We start from the raw sequence: 20,246 nt of genomic DNA on the forward strand, positions 1-20,246 counted from the left end.
ATGTGACAGTGTCAGATTGATTGAATCACTACAAATTCTCTCTCCGCTTTTAACCCATTTTTAACATCTGACCTTATTTTTCATGTGACTTTGGGTACAAACATCCTCATGAGTTTGTCCTTCCAAAATGAGTAATGCAGTAATGGGGAGAATGTAGCTGCCCCTGTGTGCATATATGTGTGTTATTGCATTGTTATTTTACATCAAAATGACTACTCATCATCATCAAACACCTTTTACTCTAATATCCCAGTGTATTAATTCCAAATTATATTTAAAGATGATTGATCAATTGCAGACTTTCACTGACCTAATTTTAGATGTGATGATTAATTTAGAAATGACAATTCTTAAATGGGTTTATTCTTAATGGTTGAATCTTTAATCACAGATCCTCTTAGGTTTAAAAAGCTGTACAACACATTTGCAACCTTTCAGCATGCACTGCTTCTACTGCTGGATGTTCCAAAAACCAAATCACAAAAGCTGAGGAGGAATTTATTGTAAAGGTCTTAAAACCACTCTGTCAATGCCAGAAACTTGTTAGCACCTATAGGGTACATTAGGATCTGGAACAGATGATGTTTTAAATAAGTAGTTCAATTGATCTTTCTATATGACATCATAGCCTCATTTTTACTGCATTAACTACCAAAAACACATGTAAGAAAGCACAAGGATCCCACTACAAGACAAAAAAATTGGATTCTGACTGTGCATAAATGTTATAAACATCAGAGTGTCTCCTTCTTTAATGAACACATAGAAATATACAAGTTTTATTCCACATACTAGATTTACAGTACCAGTCAAAAGTTTGGACACACCTTCCCATTCCTTTGAACGAGAGAGTGTGTCCAAATTTTTGACTGGTGCTGTATATTAAAAATGGTATTCTTTAAAAACAGACAGGCACAAAAGAAACTACTGACAAATCAAATTGACTGAGTGGGCCAACAGTGAGACTTTTTTAGGGATTTATAGGGTGAAGCACTAAACACCTTTGTAAGATGGAAATATAGACATTTAGAGACATCAGCAACTTCAGTAAAAATACATTAGAACCAGCACGATCCTTTAAGAGACCATTTAACCTGAGCCCATATTGTTATATTGCAGCATTTTGCTACAATAATGTCATTTTTCATTACTGTCTGATGTCAACCTTTGAATGGTTGTGAAATCCAAAAGGGAAACTATATTTACTAGTAAGATTATTAGTAAATAGACTGGAGAACCTCAAAGTAAGCTAATAAATCCTGTGAACCTCTTCTAAGGACTTGCAAAACCGTCTTGTCTTGGTGCCGCTGCTTCCTAACAAGTACAGAAAAAATATTGTGGATAAAACTGAAATAATTTTTAGATGGAGGGAAATGTGTGTGAGGTTGAGGTTTAGCATGATAATACATTTAAAAACGCAAAGCCTGCACAACAGTTTTCAGTTATCTCTAAAAAGACAGAGTGAGAGAGACTCTGAAATACATGTGCATGAACACAATTAGAGTAGATTCACACAAACACACACACACATTCACAGCGCTGTGGAAACCGTGTGTGTGTGAGAGAAAGAGTGCACACATGAGAACATGTGTGAAGCACAGATGTGCACGTGTGCATTTTATTGTCTGCACTGATGGATATGTGTGATTGTCTGTGTGTGTCAACGTGCATTGAATGTGCATGCGTGTGCATGTGTGTGTGTGTGTGTGTGTGCACTGTAAGTTGCTGATCCAAGCCTTCTGTATCACTGAGTGATGGGAGAATTCCTCAGTGAGAGCACAGATGGGTGGAGGGGTGGGGGGTGGGGGTGGGTGTGTGGGGGGGGGGGCACAAATGGACAGCAGCGTCTGGCCAATAGCCTGTGACCGGCCTGCTCCACTAACCAATCACACGTGACCAGCGCTCCCATCAGCCGTCCATCAAGAGGTCCTCTCCTTTCAAGGTCAGCTGATGCTCCCTCCCTCCTCTCCTCTCCTCTCCTCTCTCTCTCTCTCTCTCCCTCTCTCTCTCTCTCTCTCACTCTCTCTCTGCCCAGCGAGGCAGGCATCAACAAAATTGATCTAATTTCTTGCTAAGCATGATCCAATAACAGAGAGTGATATGGAAGCCAAACCAATTAGGTGTGTTCACAGACAGGTATGGCACCCCGGGAAGGCATGGCCGGCAACATGCCTGCACACATGGGCTGAATGTGTGTATGTGTGTGTGAGTCAGCTGACAGAATAGTGAGATAGTGAGAGAAAAAGCACAGTACATTCATAAAATGTACAAAGACGTGGAGAGGAAACTGATGTGTGTTTGTATGTGTGTGTGTGTGTGTGTCAGTGTCTCTGTATAACCATAATAGAAGAATCTGCAAACATACTGTGTGTTTGTGTGTGTGAGTGTGCCTGTGTGTGTGTGTGTGTGTGTGTTCATGTATATAAAGAGAGAAGCTCCTTCTATCTCATTCTCCGATCAGTGTGATTTCTGCAGCGCACAGCTGTCACCATGGAAACCAGGGAGGGAGCAGGAGATAGAGAAAGAGAGAGGATGTAAGGCAGAAAGAAAGGGGAAAATAAGATTGAGAAAGAGCAGGAGAGAGAGAGAGAGAGAGAGAGAGAGAGCGAGAGAGAGAGAGAGAGAGAGAGAGAGAGAGAGAGAGAGAGAGAGAAAGAGGGGGAGAGATGAGCATTGGTTGTTGAATGATAGCAGCCACAACAGGCCTGCATGCAGTATCACCCAGCTAACCTCTGCACAGCAGCAATACAAGCCCAGGGCAACCCTCCTTGTGTGTGTGTGTGTGTCTAGTAAACAGAGAATATTTAGCAATGTATGTTTGTGTGTCTGCCTGTCACATCCACATTTGATGAGGACAATCATTCTACTTGTGTGTGTGTGTAAGTGAACGTGAGTGGATGTGTGTACGTAGTTGCGAGAGTGATTGTCAATAAATCATTCCCTTCCTCCCCTCTCGGTTTTTTCGTAGCCACACAAACACACACACACATCGACACACACAAACACACGCACACTGACTTGACCTTGTCTCTCATCGCTGGTGTTGTGCATTGTTCTATTGGCTGCAGTGAGATCTATTTAAGTATAAATACACCCCTTCAGATTCAACAGAAATCAGGTTTTTTCCAAAGACACACACAGAGGCTGTCTTGTGCTTTAGATGTACAGTCAAGCCTTTTGTAAGAGGTAGAGATAGATAGATAGCTAGATAGATAGATAGAGAGAGAGAGCGAGAGAGAGAGAGAGAGAGAGAGAGAGAGAGAGAGAGAGAGAGAGAGAGAGAGAGAAGGGAGTGGGTGTGAGAAAGCCAGGGAGAGAGAGAGGAGGATTCAGGGGGAAGGTTTGACTGAGAGAAGTGAAGAAATGGAGGAAGGACAGAAAAAGAGTGAAAACTAGGCATGTATGGAAATATGGACAGAGAAAGAGTAAGTTATAGTGATAGATAGATAGATAGATAGATAGATAGATAGATAGATAGATAGATAGATAGATAGATAGATAGATAGATAGATAGAGAGGATGTGCAGAGTTGGTAATGAATAGTTAATGAAGGGCTTGCGGGCAGAACGGTGGGGAAAAGCTATTCTCTCTGTCTCTCCCTTCTCCTCTTCTTTCTCGGGGCTGGGAGTCGTGTGCAAGTCATCCTGCTCCCCACCTGTCTTCCATTTATCTTTTCTCATCCCCTCTCTCTTCCTGCCCCCCCACCCCCCTCCATACACTTTCTATTCTATTTTCCCTCCTCTCATCCATCCATTTTCCCTCCTCTCTCTCAGCTCTGCCTCCTTTCCTGTTTTCATCCATCCTGCTCTCTCGCCTCCCTCTCCTCCATCTCTTATCCACCTCTCACCCCACCATTTCTCACCTCTCATCTCACCCATCACCACCCCCCTCCCCCCAACATGCGCACACACACCATTAACTGCAGGCTTATAAAGCAGACTAACAGACACAATTCTCCTGATAAGGGGATTGAAGCATTGATCACATCCGTCCTTCATGAGGAGCTAAAGATTCTATAGAAGAAAGATGTCCCACTGCCCCTTTGAGAGGCCAAACAAAGACGCTGATGGAAGAAGATGCCCTACTGCAGCTTTGAAAGACAAAACAAAGATGCTGAGATTTAATTCTTGTGGTGTGCCCCAGGGTTCAGTCCTTGGTCCCATTCTTTTCTGTCTGTATGTGCTGCCATTAGGTTTTATCATTAAGAAATGTTGTTAATATACAACTTTGTCATGGTTACAATAATAACCATGTGGTTAAGGTTACTACGGCTGCTAGAGACATACAGTACACTGTTGGGCGTGACAGCTCACTGTTCCTCGCTCCAGGACTAAAGCCCACAGTGATTCTGCATTTAGTTCATACAACCCAAGACTTTGTGACAACCTCCATGTAGATTAGAGCGAGTGCACCCTTTTTACAACTTTGAAGGTTTTGAAGGTGATTGAAAGTGTAAAATATCTACAGATCCTGGAAATATAAAACCCTCTACCTATGTTTCACTCGGTACTTCAGTGTCCTGATCCATTCTGTTGCCAACAGAGGGTACATTTTCTTGAGCCCCATGTTCCTTGTGTTTTATAGTTAATTTGACTCATTTGCTAGTATTTCGCATGTTAAATTGTAATCCTCTCTGGTGCTAGCTACTGTCTTTTGATTTTTCTGGCTTGGTGTTTATTTTCATGATAATATGTTAATAGGTCAGTGTAACACTTATCAGTTACATTTTCCATACAGAAAATGAAAAATAGAAATTTGGAAAATTGAATTAAATTTTATAAAGTTGTATTTTTTGTTCATCAGATCAATGTATAATTAAGATTTTGTTTTGTTTCTCCAATGGTCTATTTGTGGAATGTTGGATAAAAAAATGGAAAAATGGAAAATTGAAAAACAGAACCTCTATTGATGTCTTGAGCTGCCTGAGAAGGTCGGGTCTAAGCACCTGACTCAACTTATGTCTGATTGGCTGGCGGGGGCTTCTTGTCTCTCCTATCATCACACCTGAATTCAAGGATTATTTCCGGTTATGGCCGCGCACAGATCCCACTGTTGTAGGTGAGTCTCATCAGTTTTTCCCTGTAAATGCACATTTGGCGGAGGCACCAACTCATGAGGAAGACTATATTTATGTAAATATACAGCATACAGCTTGAGAGCCATATATATATATATATATATTGATTTTACCATATTGCCCAGGACGAAAAAGCTAAATATGCTAGCCTATGTAACTAATGTTAGCCTTGTAAGGCAGTGTGTCCATGCTTCATAAACACTGTGGCAGTAGATGCAGCTGTTGCCACAGATTGAAATAAGAAACAAAGTCAGATTGTAGAAGTTAGACTATCACTATAAAGTTGATTATTTGAGAAGTCCTCTCCTCAGCCCAGGTAAATGCATACTGTGAGTCAGGAGGAACTGGTGCTATAAATGTTTCTGTATAGATGCTCCAGCAGCTTAGTGATGTATGATCTGAGCTGTGAATTAAAATCCCTCTTTTCTCCTTTTCCCTCACATGTGTCCTGTAGTGATGCTGTGGTCATCCTGCTGCCTGCAGATCATCTCATCTCAACTCAGGACATTCCTTCATCTTTCTTTATAAATATGTTTCAGTACATGTTAGTCCATCATTTAGCTGGTAACCGATGTCTTGTAGTAACACATAGCTGCAACGGTGACCCATCCTTTGTTCTTTATACTTCTTTTAATGAGGCAGTGACTGAAAATAGTTGCTACAGCCTCTGTAAGACACTTCGGACCAAATGTTTGATTTGTCTGAATTTTGTCAGTGTTAGGCAGACACAGTCTTTGATTTTGTTCAGGTTTTTGCCCAATAAAAAAAACAAATGGAATGATGCCTCCAGTCTCATGCCTTTTCTTTCATCCTGTTCTGAGCCTAGTTCAAAAGCTGCTGTTTTTTATCCATATTGTAACAAGTTAAATTAGAAAAACTAAGCATCTAGTGGTTGCGGATTGCAACCAACTGAATACCCCTCCCCTTCTAAGTGTGTAGAAGAACCTATGGTGGCCGTGAAACTCTCTGAAGGCCCTCTCTAGAGCCGGTGTTTGGTTTGTCCAGTCTGGGCTACTGTAGAAACATGGCAGTGCAACATGGCAGCCTCAAGAGAATCTGCTCCCCATGAGGATATAAAGGGCTCATTCTAAGCCAACGAAAACACAACAGTTCTTATTTTCAGGGGATTATACACAAATGAAAACATACTTATGAATATTATATTCCAGTTCTGCCAAGTCTGTTCCACTAGATGCCACTAAATTCTACACACTGCACCTTTAATAACATTCAGTTTACACTAACGTGTATGACTGATATTCCTACTTTCTTGGTAAATGTAACTAGCAAGGTTCAGAGTGTGGTTGCAGACTAAAACCCCATTTCCTAAAAGCATCTCCAGGCTGAGACAATCTTAGTCCCATTGTAACTCCTTGGACTAAGTTCATTTTAGCCTGAAAATGATTTTGGGAAATGAAGCCCAGTCTAGAGGGGATTAATGTTGCAAATAATTTTGTATCACAAACAAAGGGCAGTAAACTTGTTTAATTCTAAACAATCTGAGGCAATAATCCTCTTAAACATCTCAACATATGCTTCCACACAATACACTCAACAGTACGTTCAATACCATATTCAAGTAACTGCAACAGCTTGGGGTCTGGGACTCGGGATCTGCACGTGGCTATGACCGGATGTAATCCTTGAATGCAGGCGTGACAATAGGTGAGACAAGCTGCCCCTTTATGGCGTTTAATTAGTCTTAAAACCCACGCTCATAAAAAACAGGCACGTGCACATGATACGAGCTCACAGAACAGTATCCGCAAGCAGAAAACCATCCTTGCGAGGAAGCATTTCTGCTCAAATGCGGTCCCACAAGCGAGGGACTGTGATGAGCGCTAACTCGACCTTCCTTACAGTGGAAAGGTCGCTCGTCAAGTTGACTTTTGAGACTTGGTGGGGATGGAATAGACAGTTCGTCCATTTGATCGGTTACTTTGAATACTGACCATGACGTTTGATAGGCTGTTTGATTTGATCACTGACACAGTTGAAGACAATCAGAGAACAAAGGGAAACATAATGATATTTAGTGACTAATTCTCTGTTTTTTTACCACTTACACTTATGAAAAAGTGTTTGACATCATAGCAAAAACCTTATCGCTGCACAGAAAGAAGGGCGATTTCACTGATATTTCTCCATTCAGACCACAATAGACCAGGTCCAGATCAAAAACCACTAGACCTGTCAAATCTGGACAAGATTAACAAGGAGACTCCAGAGACTCGTAAAACACAATTTCAGATTTGTAAACCTTTATTCTATTTGTGAAAAAAGGGTGATTTCACTGATCTTGCGGCTAGAAATTCACAACACGATTCCATTTCATTGGTTATGGCCATGTAGGGCTCCTCTTTCTCACTTAAAAGGTTTTTTTTAATCTTTTTGAAATACAGTCATACAATATCTTTATGGACTAAATTTTATAATATGTCTAACATGGGCTGGATGGGAAAAAAGCAGTGAAATCAGTATTTTCAGTTTTCACAAATAGAATAAAGGTTTCACAAATCTGCACACAGATTGTTTGTCACAGCCCCATTCTCACAGGATGTTTTTACGCTTGTGGATACTGTTCTGTGTGCTTGTATCGCGTGTGCACACCTGGTTTTTATCTGCACGGGTTTTGAGACGAATTAAACACCATACCCCTACCAGCCAATCAGACATAAGTTGAGTCGGGCATATAGATCCCGCCTTCTCAGGCAGCCCAAGAGAAATAATACAAATAGAAATAAAACCTCTCTGATTTTCTATGTTTCACGTTTCCATTTTTCTATCCAACATTCCACAATTAGAAAAAGTTATCAATCATGCTGGTGTGGTACCTTTGAAAAGAGTATATAGATGCACATATGAGACGTCCTCTAATATCTAAATTGATGTGTTGATGTGTGCTTTCCACGCCATGATCTGTGACATTTTGGAACAAATACAAAGTGCTTCATAAGAAGCTCCTGTAGGAAATTAGTAAAACAATAATTTAAGTTACATACTGTATATGCCAATTTTACATCTATAAAAGTTACCCTAAAAGCCTTTGGGGTGCAGACTGTTCACTACATAGATAATAATAATAATAAAGAGAACAAGCTGTTGTTTCAGAAGCTCACCTCAGTGTAAATGCTTCATGTACAGCAAGTGTATTTGAAATTTTTCTAGTTTTCTTCCTTGTTTGATGGAAAAGAAATGTCTCCAACTAATCTGAAAAAAACCCAAAAACGTTTGACTGGCACTACTGTCCATTGAAGTCCCATTGGCATGTCCATATCCACTTAGATGAATGCACTGCACTGCACTGACAAACGTTTATTGAGGATTAAATCTGCACTTGGCAACTTTGCATGTTGGCTGCTCCAAATAGCACCGAGAGGAACCAGTTTTTAATGTTTGAAGTTCAATTCCCAGAAATCCTGTAATGTAACCTCAGTAAATTGATCACAGCATGCTCCTTTATCAGCCGGTCAGCCTGTGATGTTTTATACCAAAGAGACGAGAGAGACTAAAGATTCATTGTGGGTGAGTCCAACTTTCTCTGGAAGGAGCACTCATTTACTGCTGTTAAAGGAACAGTTTGTATTTCACTCTTAAAATAAGTTGTTTTTTTTCCCCCCACGAATACAATGTATAAAAAATCAAAAAAAGAGGGATGGGATTTAGGATTATAAGATGTTGTATTTCCACTTAAATATCTTGCCTGGTTGTGGTTTAAAATGTGTTTAAAGCTCAGAGGAAAAGGAGTTATTTGACTTTTGACCTCCTCTCTGCCCTGGTGAGAAGAAGGTGGGGGTTTTTCAATTGTTAGCCACTGTAAAATTAATTCAATCATATCAGTTTTCAGTAATAACGTATGAAAGTCAGAACAAGAGAGAGGACGACTGCTATCTTTGCCTCAGTCTTCTTATTTAAGAACACGGACAGTCAAACACAGCCTATCTTAGACACCTCGGGCTTATTTTACAACATGATTATTCTTACAGATAATATAAATACAAATGATCCATAAAGTCAAACTGCATCTGCACACGTCTATTTTCAAAGCTGAAATGTATGCACCGGTACCCAGGTGACACATGGTAGATAAATGAATGACACTAATGAAGACAGACAATAGACCTTAGTGAATGAGGTTAATAATGGTATTGACACCCTAGATCACCGGGAAGGACCACAACCCTGAAAACAGCAGAATAAATATCACATGCAGTCTGTGCTATTTTTTCTCTAATCATACATGTTCAAATGTTAAGAATTACAGGGGCACCTTTACATATTTAAACATTTTGCAAAAATATTAATTTAATCAGCCAAAAAACACTTGCTGGATTGAAATACAAAAATCTAATAATGGAGGAATCAGTCTCTTTATGTCTTACTGTATACTAGTTGCTTTTACTACAAAGCAAAACACTCAACAAGATCTACATACATAATATGATTTGATTAAAATAATACACAAATGTGTCTTAGCTAAGAGATATTATCATAACTTCCTCTTATGTCACTATTTGGTCAAATTATTTTTGATTCAGTGCTCCTGATGCAGATGATGGTGATACACCTCATGCGCTGCACCAAATCTACAGTATTTATTTTCACCTTGGTGCAGATAGAAATGAGCTAAAATCAATCTTGGGAGTTGTTGGAATTGTAGCATAATTGACCAAATCAAGAATAAAAAGACTCAATATCCTGAAGCAAGCTGGCAAGAGAAGCTGAAATATCGTTTCATAACTTGGAATTAGGCGATGTATTGCCAACATCCTTTCAATTAATGTGCAGAATGTTCCTTCATAAGAAAATAAGGATCCACTCCTTCTCAGTGATAAATACAACTATTTCTGTATGGTCAAAGACATGCTCACATAAGGCATAAACAGATCAAACATATAGTATACAAAGAATCCACCACAAACTTACTATAGTCCAAGATAACATCTAGAGAGATAGAGGACGACATCTGGAAGACAGATGAAGATACTCTACCTGTCACAATCAAAGATCACCACAACAAAGAGAGATAAAGATAGCCCACCTTTCTGAGCCAAAGATAGCCTGATACAGCATGAAAGGGATGTTTTAATCCTTTTCTTTTCCAAGAATTGTTTGCACTCTGTGTTTCAGTGATGCTGCGCCTCACGTTCATATGAAAGCTGACCAGAACAGCCACTGAGCATCACCTCTCAAACAGATTTCATGAGCTAAACGCCTTGCTCAAGAGCACCTCGGGTGTAACACAGAGCAGTTTTTTTTCTCATGAAGTGTTACCCAAAGTGACAGGTGAAAATGCCACTTTACAACTTCATGAATATCAGGCGTTCACTGACTGCATGCCAACCCCTTACAGTCTGGCACAGCAGGGCTACTTATGGAGAGGAATGCCAAAGATTACAATGGCTTTCCAAGAAAAGAGTAGGACGCCTTAGATGTATCGAAACAGTAGCGAACTTGCAATTTTTTTAATGTTTAATCTGGAATACCAGCTGACAAGTCCTTTGCATATACATTTCTATTTATACCATTTTGAATTCGGTGTCTAATCTAATTCTGTGGGAAAATAATCTTAACTGAGAAGCAGAGAGCATCAGCCAAATCCATCCTGTCTGAAACAGGCACTTTGCTGATGCAGTGAGGAGGGTGTGTGCAGCACCAGCCGCATGAGTGTGTGGGTGGTGTGTGCAGTAAATCTGCATGTGTGTGCTTGTGTGTTTCTAAGTGTGTGTGTGTGTGTGTGTGTGTGTGTGCGTAGGTGTGCGTGTGTGTAGGTGTGTGTGTGTGCGTGTGTGTATGTGTGTGTGTGTGTGTGAGTGGGGTTTACACAAAGACCTCTCTCATTCACAAACTGAGCCATGTGGCGCTGGGCTGGTCCCTTTAAGAGGCATGTGTCAGAGTTTTCTACTAAGGCTGACTGCTGGAAAAGATGAGTGCTGATACATTATTCACAAGCAAGGACACACACGTATACACACACATTCACTCACACACGCTACACAACCAAGGACATGTACAAGAGTTAGGCGGTCATGAGTGAGCTGAGCTACAGAGAAGTGCGCTAATACGGACGAGCACATCGACGAGCAAAGTTGATCAGTATAATGTCAGCAGAACATAAGTAAGCAAAGATGTGGTCTATACATCCTGTCGCTCGCACGCGCACACACACACACACACATACATGCAGGCAGCAGAGAGGAGAAATCCTCAGCCTTCTGTTATTCAGTGTGCATAATTTATAGCAGCCCCAGATCTCCCTGCTAATGACAGCACACTGGGGCATCTGCAGCACAGCAGCAACAGCAACAGCTAACTGGCATGGCTCTGTGTGTGTGTGTGTGTGTGTGTGTATGTGTGTGTGTGTATGTGTGTGTGTGTGTGTGTGTGTGTGTGTGCAGAGGTATAATGCTCTGTTGAGACAAGGACAGTGAGAGAGACAGAAGGAGAGAGAAACAGAAGAGAAAGAGACACACAGAGGGTGTCTGAAATAGACACAGATAACGCAACAAAGAGGGGAAAAGGATGAGACAGACAAGTGAGAGACCTCTTGCAACACACACACACACACACACACACACACAGAGAGTCTTGTCAAGTCACTGATTCAACCAGTGAATCTTCCTGGATGCGCATTCACATAAATGTACAGTATGTACGTACGTCAGTCTGAGCGCCACCTTTACACTGTCTTAAAGAGGAACACCTCTTAATTAAATAATTCATAAAGAATCGTTCCCATTGTCCTGAACAGTACAAAGAGCAGTGTCAACATGAGATTCATGCACTAAGGAGCCAGAAAATCTCCACCAACACCTTTCTCTCACCGCTGACTGGAGACAATTGTTCACCTAAATGTGTTAGCACCAAAGAAAGCCATAATGAAAGCTGAAATTCACTGGGATTTGTTTAACGACTTGTTCAAGGGTGCGGCCTTGGATATGTTTCCTGTTGCAAGGATTGTTTTGACGTGCTGCCCCAGAGCAAAAACCTCCTAATTCTGGGATTTGGAGATCAATGCCAGAGTGGTTCTGCCCTCCAGCTGCTGTGCACGCTGATGTGAACCTGAGCTGAGAGACAGCGCCGCATGTTAGCCCAAAGAAATTACACTGATGCTAATATGGAAAAACACAGTCCTACATGCGCAGGTCAGGCAGTCAACATAGTCTCACATGCATGAGCACTATCCACAATTACACTCTGTACGCACATTTGATACACTGATACCCGGTTTCTGAGATCTATATCATAGACTGCATGGTCGCAATGGTGATTTTAAAGGAGTAGTTCAACATTTGGGGAATTACGCGTATTTGCGTTCTTTCCAAGAATGAGACGAGAAGATTGATTCCACTCTGCCCGGTGCTTCTGTACAGCGTCAGTGAGCACAGGTTTCGGTTTTGGTCTCTGTAAAGGCACAATGGTACCACAGCTCAACCACAACCTCACTGTGAAGACAAAACTTCAGCAAGCTGCACAGTCACTGCTCCAGCATGTTTGTGTAGAGGTTGAACAAGCAAAATACAGGTTTACAAGTGTCCGTAGGCTTATTTTTCAACTTTGGATCCAGGCTAGCTGTTTCACTCACTCTGTCTTCATGCTAAGCTAGGCTAGGCTCTACAATAAATGCATAAGACTGATATTGAATCTGTGAAAAAAGCAAAGAAATGTATTTCCCAAAATGTTGAACTATTCCTTTAATGCTGTAAAACAAACCTGCACTAAAAGCAAGATGATTTTAGGCTAATATGAGATAACCCTAATGCATGATAGAACAGCAGTAAATTCATTTTTAGATATTCTAGGCACAATAAAACTATCTCCAGACCTAGTGTGCTCACTCTCCATGAGGCGCTGGCTATTATTAGTAGTTTTACAGTATGCATTATTGCGGCATCTATTTGTAATGTCAAAGCTAAAGATGTCTCCCTCTCTTTCCCTCCCCCCTCTCTCTCTGTTTCTCTCCTCCTCAGTGAGGCTGACTGACAGGAGGGCAGGCATAAACTGAACCACACACTCCAGCTACAGTCAGCTACAGCAAGAAGAGGGGGGGGGAGGGGGGTGCAGCACTAGACAGAGAATCAGTGACAGGAGCATGTTTGGGCATCAGATAAAGCTATTTTAGGAGGAAACTGTCAATGTATCTCAAAAGGCATGCCAACAGCGATGATCAGAGAAGACCTACATTGCGTTTTAGACTGCCTGGGATGTAAGATAGGATGGGTTTTGTACTTTTTAAAAGGGGAGTGCGAGCAGTCCACACTAGTTATTTTCACAGAGTAAAACAGGGGGGGCGCAGTGAAGGCCAGTTGAGCTCACAGTGGAGACACACATGAGGTTTCAGTTGTTCAGGACACGATTTCTATCAACTACTCAACTCTTGTAGCCTTGAATGCTGGATAGAACAAACTTTGTTCTCGATTTTCTAACAGAAAATGTTGTTCCTAACAATTGCAGCCGTTTCTATAAGTCTGATCTGTAATTTTGGGATACAGCGACTTCCATGTAAATCAGCCCCACCAGAGCTGTGTTTTGTGTGTTGGTCAGACGTGTGGGCTGGCATGGAGAGAGGTTATTGGAGTAGCTATGACAGACTCAATAACATAAACAGTGAAAGAGAACCTGCCCGCTCTCGCCATTTAATCAACATTGGCTCTGCTTTTGGAAGATGGCTCTGCTGTCTTTTATAGCGCAAAAAAGATTTACTGTCTCATAATTTCTCTCACAGCGAGGGGTCTGTGCCTCTCACTTTGCACAACTGTAGCTTTCTGTAAATGTCAACATTCATTGGCAGAAAGTCGGAATAAAACCTCCAGACAATTACCTAATAACTGGTTGTCTAAAGTAGATATTAGCTTAGCATTTATATCATTGTCTGTGTATCTGTTAATGCTGGTATCATGGCTCCCACGTATTCAGGAGCCCGGTAATATCAAGAACAGGGGCCTGTTTCACAAAAGCAATTTACGAGCACTGCTTACACACAGATTGAAAATGGTGGCAGCATCAGGTTGCACAAATTACTGCTACTTGCGACTGGCAGATACCAGATATACTGGCAGGTCCTACACATCTCTTGCACGCTTATGTGAAACATGGGTGAGAAAATGATCTCATGTTGCAAATTGAAACTTGCATGTTGCAAATTTGGTAAAACAAGCCCTCAAATAAAGCAAAAGGAGTCCAGAAATATAGCAAGCAATCTAGCTAATGAGGTTCAATATTGTTTTACTGATTTAAACGGTTGCTTGCGAACAATTTTATGAAAAGGGTAAAATTGTCAATTTGGAAACATGGCAGTAATGCAGTGTTGATGTTTGACCAGAATGAACATATAGTAAATGTAAATGCTGTCTTGTGGACTCTCTCTCCATTCATCACCAAGCTCCCTCTTGTGCTCCGTTATCAAACTGGGAGGGAGGCGACAAGTGTGACTCCAACAATAAGGTCCTTAGCTCGACAACATAAAGCAACATAGAGTTTGCCATCCCTCTGAATTATAGATTATATTTTTAACATCAAAAAAGAGTACACAATTGTTTGTAAAAATCTATACTAGTCTCAGCTATAAACTCGTATGCTCCAAATGCATCTTTTTATAATATTGAAAAATGCACCAGATATTTGTACCTGAGGCCAAAGGCACAACTGGAATATAAGCAAGTTGACAGAAAGTGGCGGGTGTGGACAGAAGTGGGCGTCCCATCAAGTCGGATGTGATTGGCTGGCTGGGTTTAGACACGGTTTTGGATTGGTTAGGCTCAGGGTGTGTGTCTGCTGATACACCCCTCACCCTAACACACTGTTGAGCTACTTCTGTCTGAAATGAAACCCTTCTACATTATCCTCTCATGCACATCTCCAGCCTGAACACCGGCCAGGATCCCTGCTCAGTCGTAGCTCATTCACTGACATTACTGCATCAACCTAATGAAGAAGTGTTGCAAATGAGTGAGCGTCGGTGTAGCCAGTGAGGGAGCTACAACTCAGCGGGAGTCCTGGCCAACAAACAACAACAAACTGTTGTAAACAGGCACAAGAGGATTTTACAAAAGGGGGGTTATTTTGTAATACTTTAACAAACATGTGTTTGGGATGTACTAAGAATACAAGTGGACACCTGAAGTTGATATTTTTGAACCGGATCCCCACTCAACTTCAAAATAGGAGGGCTGACTGAAGAGAGGGAGCACAAACATTTCCATAAAGCGCTCTCATGGCTATTTCTGGACATGGATTTTGCACTTCGGTCGTTAGTTTTAGCAGATGAATCCAATCAATCCCGAAAGAGAAACAGAAGCTGCGTTTAAGTAACAAACAGTGCTGATGTTATGATGCTGCGGACATAAAGAGGCTACTGGTTGCCATAGTGCATTCTATATAGTGTCACCTGACACTTTGGAGTATCTAATGGTTGTGTAGGTTGTGTTTCTCCATGCATCTCTGGCTTTTAGAGTGTGTGTGTGTGTGTGTGTTTGTTGGGGGGTGAATCAGCTCATAAGTGGGTATGTCCTCCCCTGAGCTTATCCCTGCCTGGAAAATGTGTTTTAGACCAAAGCCTGATTATAACAGCACCTTCATCAATAAAGAACTTGATAATTTTAGCATGTCACGGAGGTAAAAAATAGAACATCACGTTGTTAGCTCAACTGCTGGATGAACCCTTTGTTAAGACATCTGAGTTACTTCCTATTAGGATTTAACGCTTTCTTAACACAACGCTTGCTGGCTCGTATTCACGGAAATGATGTTGATTCTTGATTTTATACGGATGAAGAGTTTCTTTATTTCCTTATCACGTTGTTTCAAAGGTTTTTGTCCTCACATTCACATAACAAAGATGATGAACCCCTGAAGGCTTTCAAGTGGTGCTCTTATAGCTTATATTAGAGAAATGTGTGACACTTCCTCTCTCTTTTGTGCAGTAGGGGGATTGCTACTTCCTGCCTGTGTACGCTCCCCCACTCAGGTTTACTACAGAAAGCTTTAACACAGTAGTAGAAGGTAAAAACCATAGTAGCATCATCCCAAAAGCAGTGTAGCGCTTTAAATACTGAAATCACAGGTGGAGGGGATCAGAGAGATCAGTCAGTGTTGTCTTCTAGAGAAAAAGATTACGGTTAAAAGTGAGAGCATTTGCAACTAGCAGATTGAATAATATACAGTACCAGTCAAACCCTTCTCTTGAATGAGAAAGTGCATCCAAACTTTTGAGTGGTACTGTGCATAAGTCACACTAAGAGGTCAGTTCATGGGGTTTTCTGAGCTGAGGAGTTGACCCTGATTCTTTCTCTCTTAATGTCTAAGAGAAATGATAGGAGGATGTGTGAGAGAGAAAAAAACTGTGCACAACTTGTTAATAGATTGTGTCGATCCTCATTTTAGTACTATAGTCTTTTTTTCTGGTGTCATGTTTGTTACATTTAAGTGAAAGTCATTCTAGTGGCCATATGTTAAATAGAGTTTCTAACGGGGCTGCTCAGCTGCTGCTGCTGCTGAACATACACACACAGTTTTAGCTCCTTCTCAGAGACATTTCTAATTTGAGAACCAGGAAGTGATACAGGAGTTTCTGTTTGGTGGACTACAAGACCAAAAGCATAATGTCAGATATCCATGGTGAAAACTAGCAACAGGTTGAGAGATTTGAATTATTACCACTAGCCACAAACTGTCATTGTTAGGATTTTGCCACAGTTGCTGATGTAAGACGGGATCAGATTTGACATCTTATACTAGCTGTAAGCAACGATACAAAGTTTGGAAAAGAGGTTACCTCAAGACAAGGTTGGTGTCCCTGACTCCCATCACATGCTCTGCCTAACTGTGTCTTTCTCTCTGAGACACACACACACACACATACACACACACACACACACACACACAAAGAGGAGCTGCAGCCACTGGCTTTGCTCCTTGCCTGTGTTCCACCTTAAGACTCCACATGCAGGCAACTTCACTGAAATGATGTGATGATGCAGATCCAGGCTGTGCTGAAGTGTCAGATCCACTGAGGATCCTGCTGTGTGGGTTTAACACCAGGTTTAACTAAGAGATTCAACTATCTCACACACACCGATCCACATGACATGCACACACACATACACATACACACATACACGCGCGCGCGCGCACACACACGCACACACACACACACACACACACACACACACACACACACACACACACACACACACACACACACATTTCCTGCCATGCTTCTCATTTCATTATGGGTGACCGGGTTATGGTGGATTGAAGTGTCAATCGGATCGCGCACCAATGCGCGCATGCATATGTGTATGCACGCTGACACACTGTATAGACTACACACGTGCACGCGCAGCCAGAGAGCGGTGACTGTCTCCTTACATCACCATGGCAGCTCCAGTGGCCCTTATAGTGCGGTGTGAGTGTATGGCAGGTATGACGGAAAAGCCTTAAACTTACCGCAGTCCTCGCACAACACTCTCTCCACATCCTTCTTCAGCTCCGGCTCGCTAGCGTCCACAGGGGCGTACGATGCCTTGAATACCAAGGGCTCGGCGGTCGGGTCCATGAAAAAGATATATCTGTGGTCCTTCTCCACCGTGGTGCACGGGGCCTCGGAACCGAAGTCCCCGACGGTCACGAGCTGCTCCCTCTCGAGGCCGCCGCTGTTGACGGGCCACACGTCCAGCACTTTGACATTCACACTGTAGGGCTCCCGGGAGGAGACGTTCTCCGGGGAGGAGCGCACCTCGCCCTCGATGACCACGGCTGATCGGTACGCCTGGTCCTGGAGGGAGTTGAGACTCGGGGCGTAACAGGCGAAGGAGACCCCGATGACCAGCATGGAGAAATGCACTGGATCAAGCCTCATGCCGTCAGCCTGTGCTGTGCTGCAGTGCTGCTGGGCGGCGGAGCGAGCTGGAAGAGAGAGACGGCGGCGAACGGGCTCCGGCAGAGCAGGCAGGGCAGAGCGGCAGACCTTGTGGAAGTGTCCATGCCATCTGTGTCTGCCGCTGCTTTCCCCATACGGCTGCTGGCCTCGGATGGGGGGACACACCAGCCTAGGAACCGGAAACGGCCCGTTTCTGCATGCTTAAAAATGTGATTGCTGCATTCTCCTTCACCAACCACCCTCCCCCTCTTATCTCCCCTTTTCCTGAAAGGCAAAACAAGACTCGTAAATTAGCCTCCTCTCGAATCCAGGGCTGAAACCTCTCTCTCTCTCTCTCTCTCTCTCTCTCTCTCTCTCTCTCTCTCTCTCTCTCTCTCTCTCTCTCTCTCTCTCCAGCTAATAGGCTAGCATCGCATGGGTGGGCGCATTGCCTCTCTGGTAGGAAAAAAGCAGCTTGCGCGTACAAGGGGAATCACAAGAAACGATACGCACTCCACGCACACGCACACGCAAGGTCGGGTCCTTTATCCACTTATTTCGATCGTGAAAAGAGTTCCACTCCTGCAAATCCGTTTGTCTGTAAGCAAAATATTTTAAAAAAGAGTGAAGAAAACCAGGGACGAACAGACGGACAGGATGAGATAGCAGCGGTTATCCGGTGAGGCGATGCAACAGTAGCGCGCACCCTCCAGCCGCGTCCCCTGCGCCCCTCATCAAACGCGAGCGGCTTACGTGAGCAAACATCACCTGCCCGGTCACTGGCGTCGGCTCGCCACGTCCTGCGCAAACACCCTAATGACCCGGGCAACCACCAGCACACCGCCACCGACCCAACCGCATGTGACCATGCCGGTCGACTGTGTTAAACCTCTGCGGGTGGGTGCAATAGAAATCACGCACGCAGTGTACAGACACACAGCACAGAGTGCGTCTGTAGCCAAGCCCTGCACGGCGCCCACTGTGGATCTCCAGTGCAAGAGGTGCAAGAGAGACTATAGGCGACTACTACACACACTGCGGATAGTTGTTGCGATGACTAACGCTGCGAAATTCTCTCAATGGATTCCTCAGCATGGCGAGGCGAGCAGGGAGTTTAGAGACTTTCAGCTTTAATGCCCTCAGACATACAGACGGGTGACAAATTAAAGGAAAAACCTGAATAAATGAGTGGAGAAACATAACGAATGCAGATGCTTCCACACAGGTGCACTGCATGGTACAATTAAGCAATTATCATCCAGTCATGCTCTGTGTACATGTATAACAATGCTGAGCAGGCCCAGTTGATGGCAAGAGGAAAAGATCTAAATGACTTTGAGAGAGGGTTCATTGTTGGGGCACCAATGGCAGGAGCTTCAGTCACAAAGACTGCTCAACTGGTTGGTGTTTCAATAGGAACAGTGACTAAAGTGACATCTGCATTTAGATCTATGGGAAAGACATCAGTAAAAAGGGTCAGAAATTGTATTGTGGTCACAGTGCACATTTGATGACCGTGAGGGTCATGCATGTGATATGTAAGGAAAAACAGAAGAACAACTCTTCCTCAGGTGACTGAGAATGTCAATGCAGCACGTGATCAACAATTAGATATTGAGGGATATTATAGTAGGGTTGCAGTGCATAAACCCCTCATTACAAAGATGAATGCACATTTGAGAGTTCAGTGGTGCAAAAACCAAAGGCCCTGGTCTACAGAGATGTGGAAAAAAGTGATATGGTCATACGATACGACTCATCCTTCACCATATTCTTGAAAAGTGGGCATGTGTGGCATTCACCAAGAGAACGGTACAGGTCTGAATGCTTGACCCCTACAGTGAGGGGATCTGGTGGCTCTGTTATGCTTTGGGGGACATTTTGCTGGCATGGTTTGGCTCCACTTGTCCCTTTAGAGGAAAGAGTCACTGCAAATCAATACAGTTGTTCTGAGTGATCACCTTTATACTATGATGAAACATTTCTATCCTGATGGGAGTGGTCTCTTCCAGGATGACAATTCCCCAATTCACAGGACACGAGGGGTCACTGAATGGTTTGATGAGTATGAAAATGATGTGAATGATATGCTATGACCTTCACAGTCACCAGATCTCAACCCAACTGAACACCTATGGGAGATTTTGGACTGACGTGTTAGACATCGCTCTCCACCACCATCATCAAAACACCAAATGAGGGAATATCTTTTGGAAGAATGATGTTCATCCTTCCAGTAGAGTTCAGAGACTTGTAGAATCAATGTCAAGGTGCATTGAAGCTGTTCTGGTGGCACATGGTGGCCCAACA

At 42.7% G+C, this 20,246-nt stretch overlaps 1 protein-coding gene across 2 annotated transcripts in view; it reads right to left on the reverse strand.

Annotated features, from left to right (window-relative positions):
• Window positions 1-20,246, reverse strand: part of nrg2b (neuregulin 2b) — a 70,068-nt gene that overhangs the window by 37,964 nt on the left and 11,858 nt on the right. The window contains exon 1 of one of the 2 annotated variants that reach the window (XM_042419341.1): window positions 17,525-18,938. The exons of the other annotated variant lie outside the window; for it this stretch is intronic. Within the exon in view, the coding sequence (XP_042275275.1) occupies window positions 17,525-17,936 (412 nt within the window). The 5' untranslated portion in view covers window positions 17,937-18,938. Of the gene's footprint in view, window positions 1-17,524; window positions 18,939-20,246 lie in introns of those variants that run through there. 2 annotated transcript variants of the gene reach the window in all.

The sequence above is a fragment of the Thunnus maccoyii genome, chromosome 8, assembly GCF_910596095.1.
Source record: "Thunnus maccoyii chromosome 8, fThuMac1.1, whole genome shotgun sequence".
Lineage (NCBI taxonomy): Eukaryota > Metazoa > Chordata > Actinopteri > Scombriformes > Scombridae > Thunnus > Thunnus maccoyii.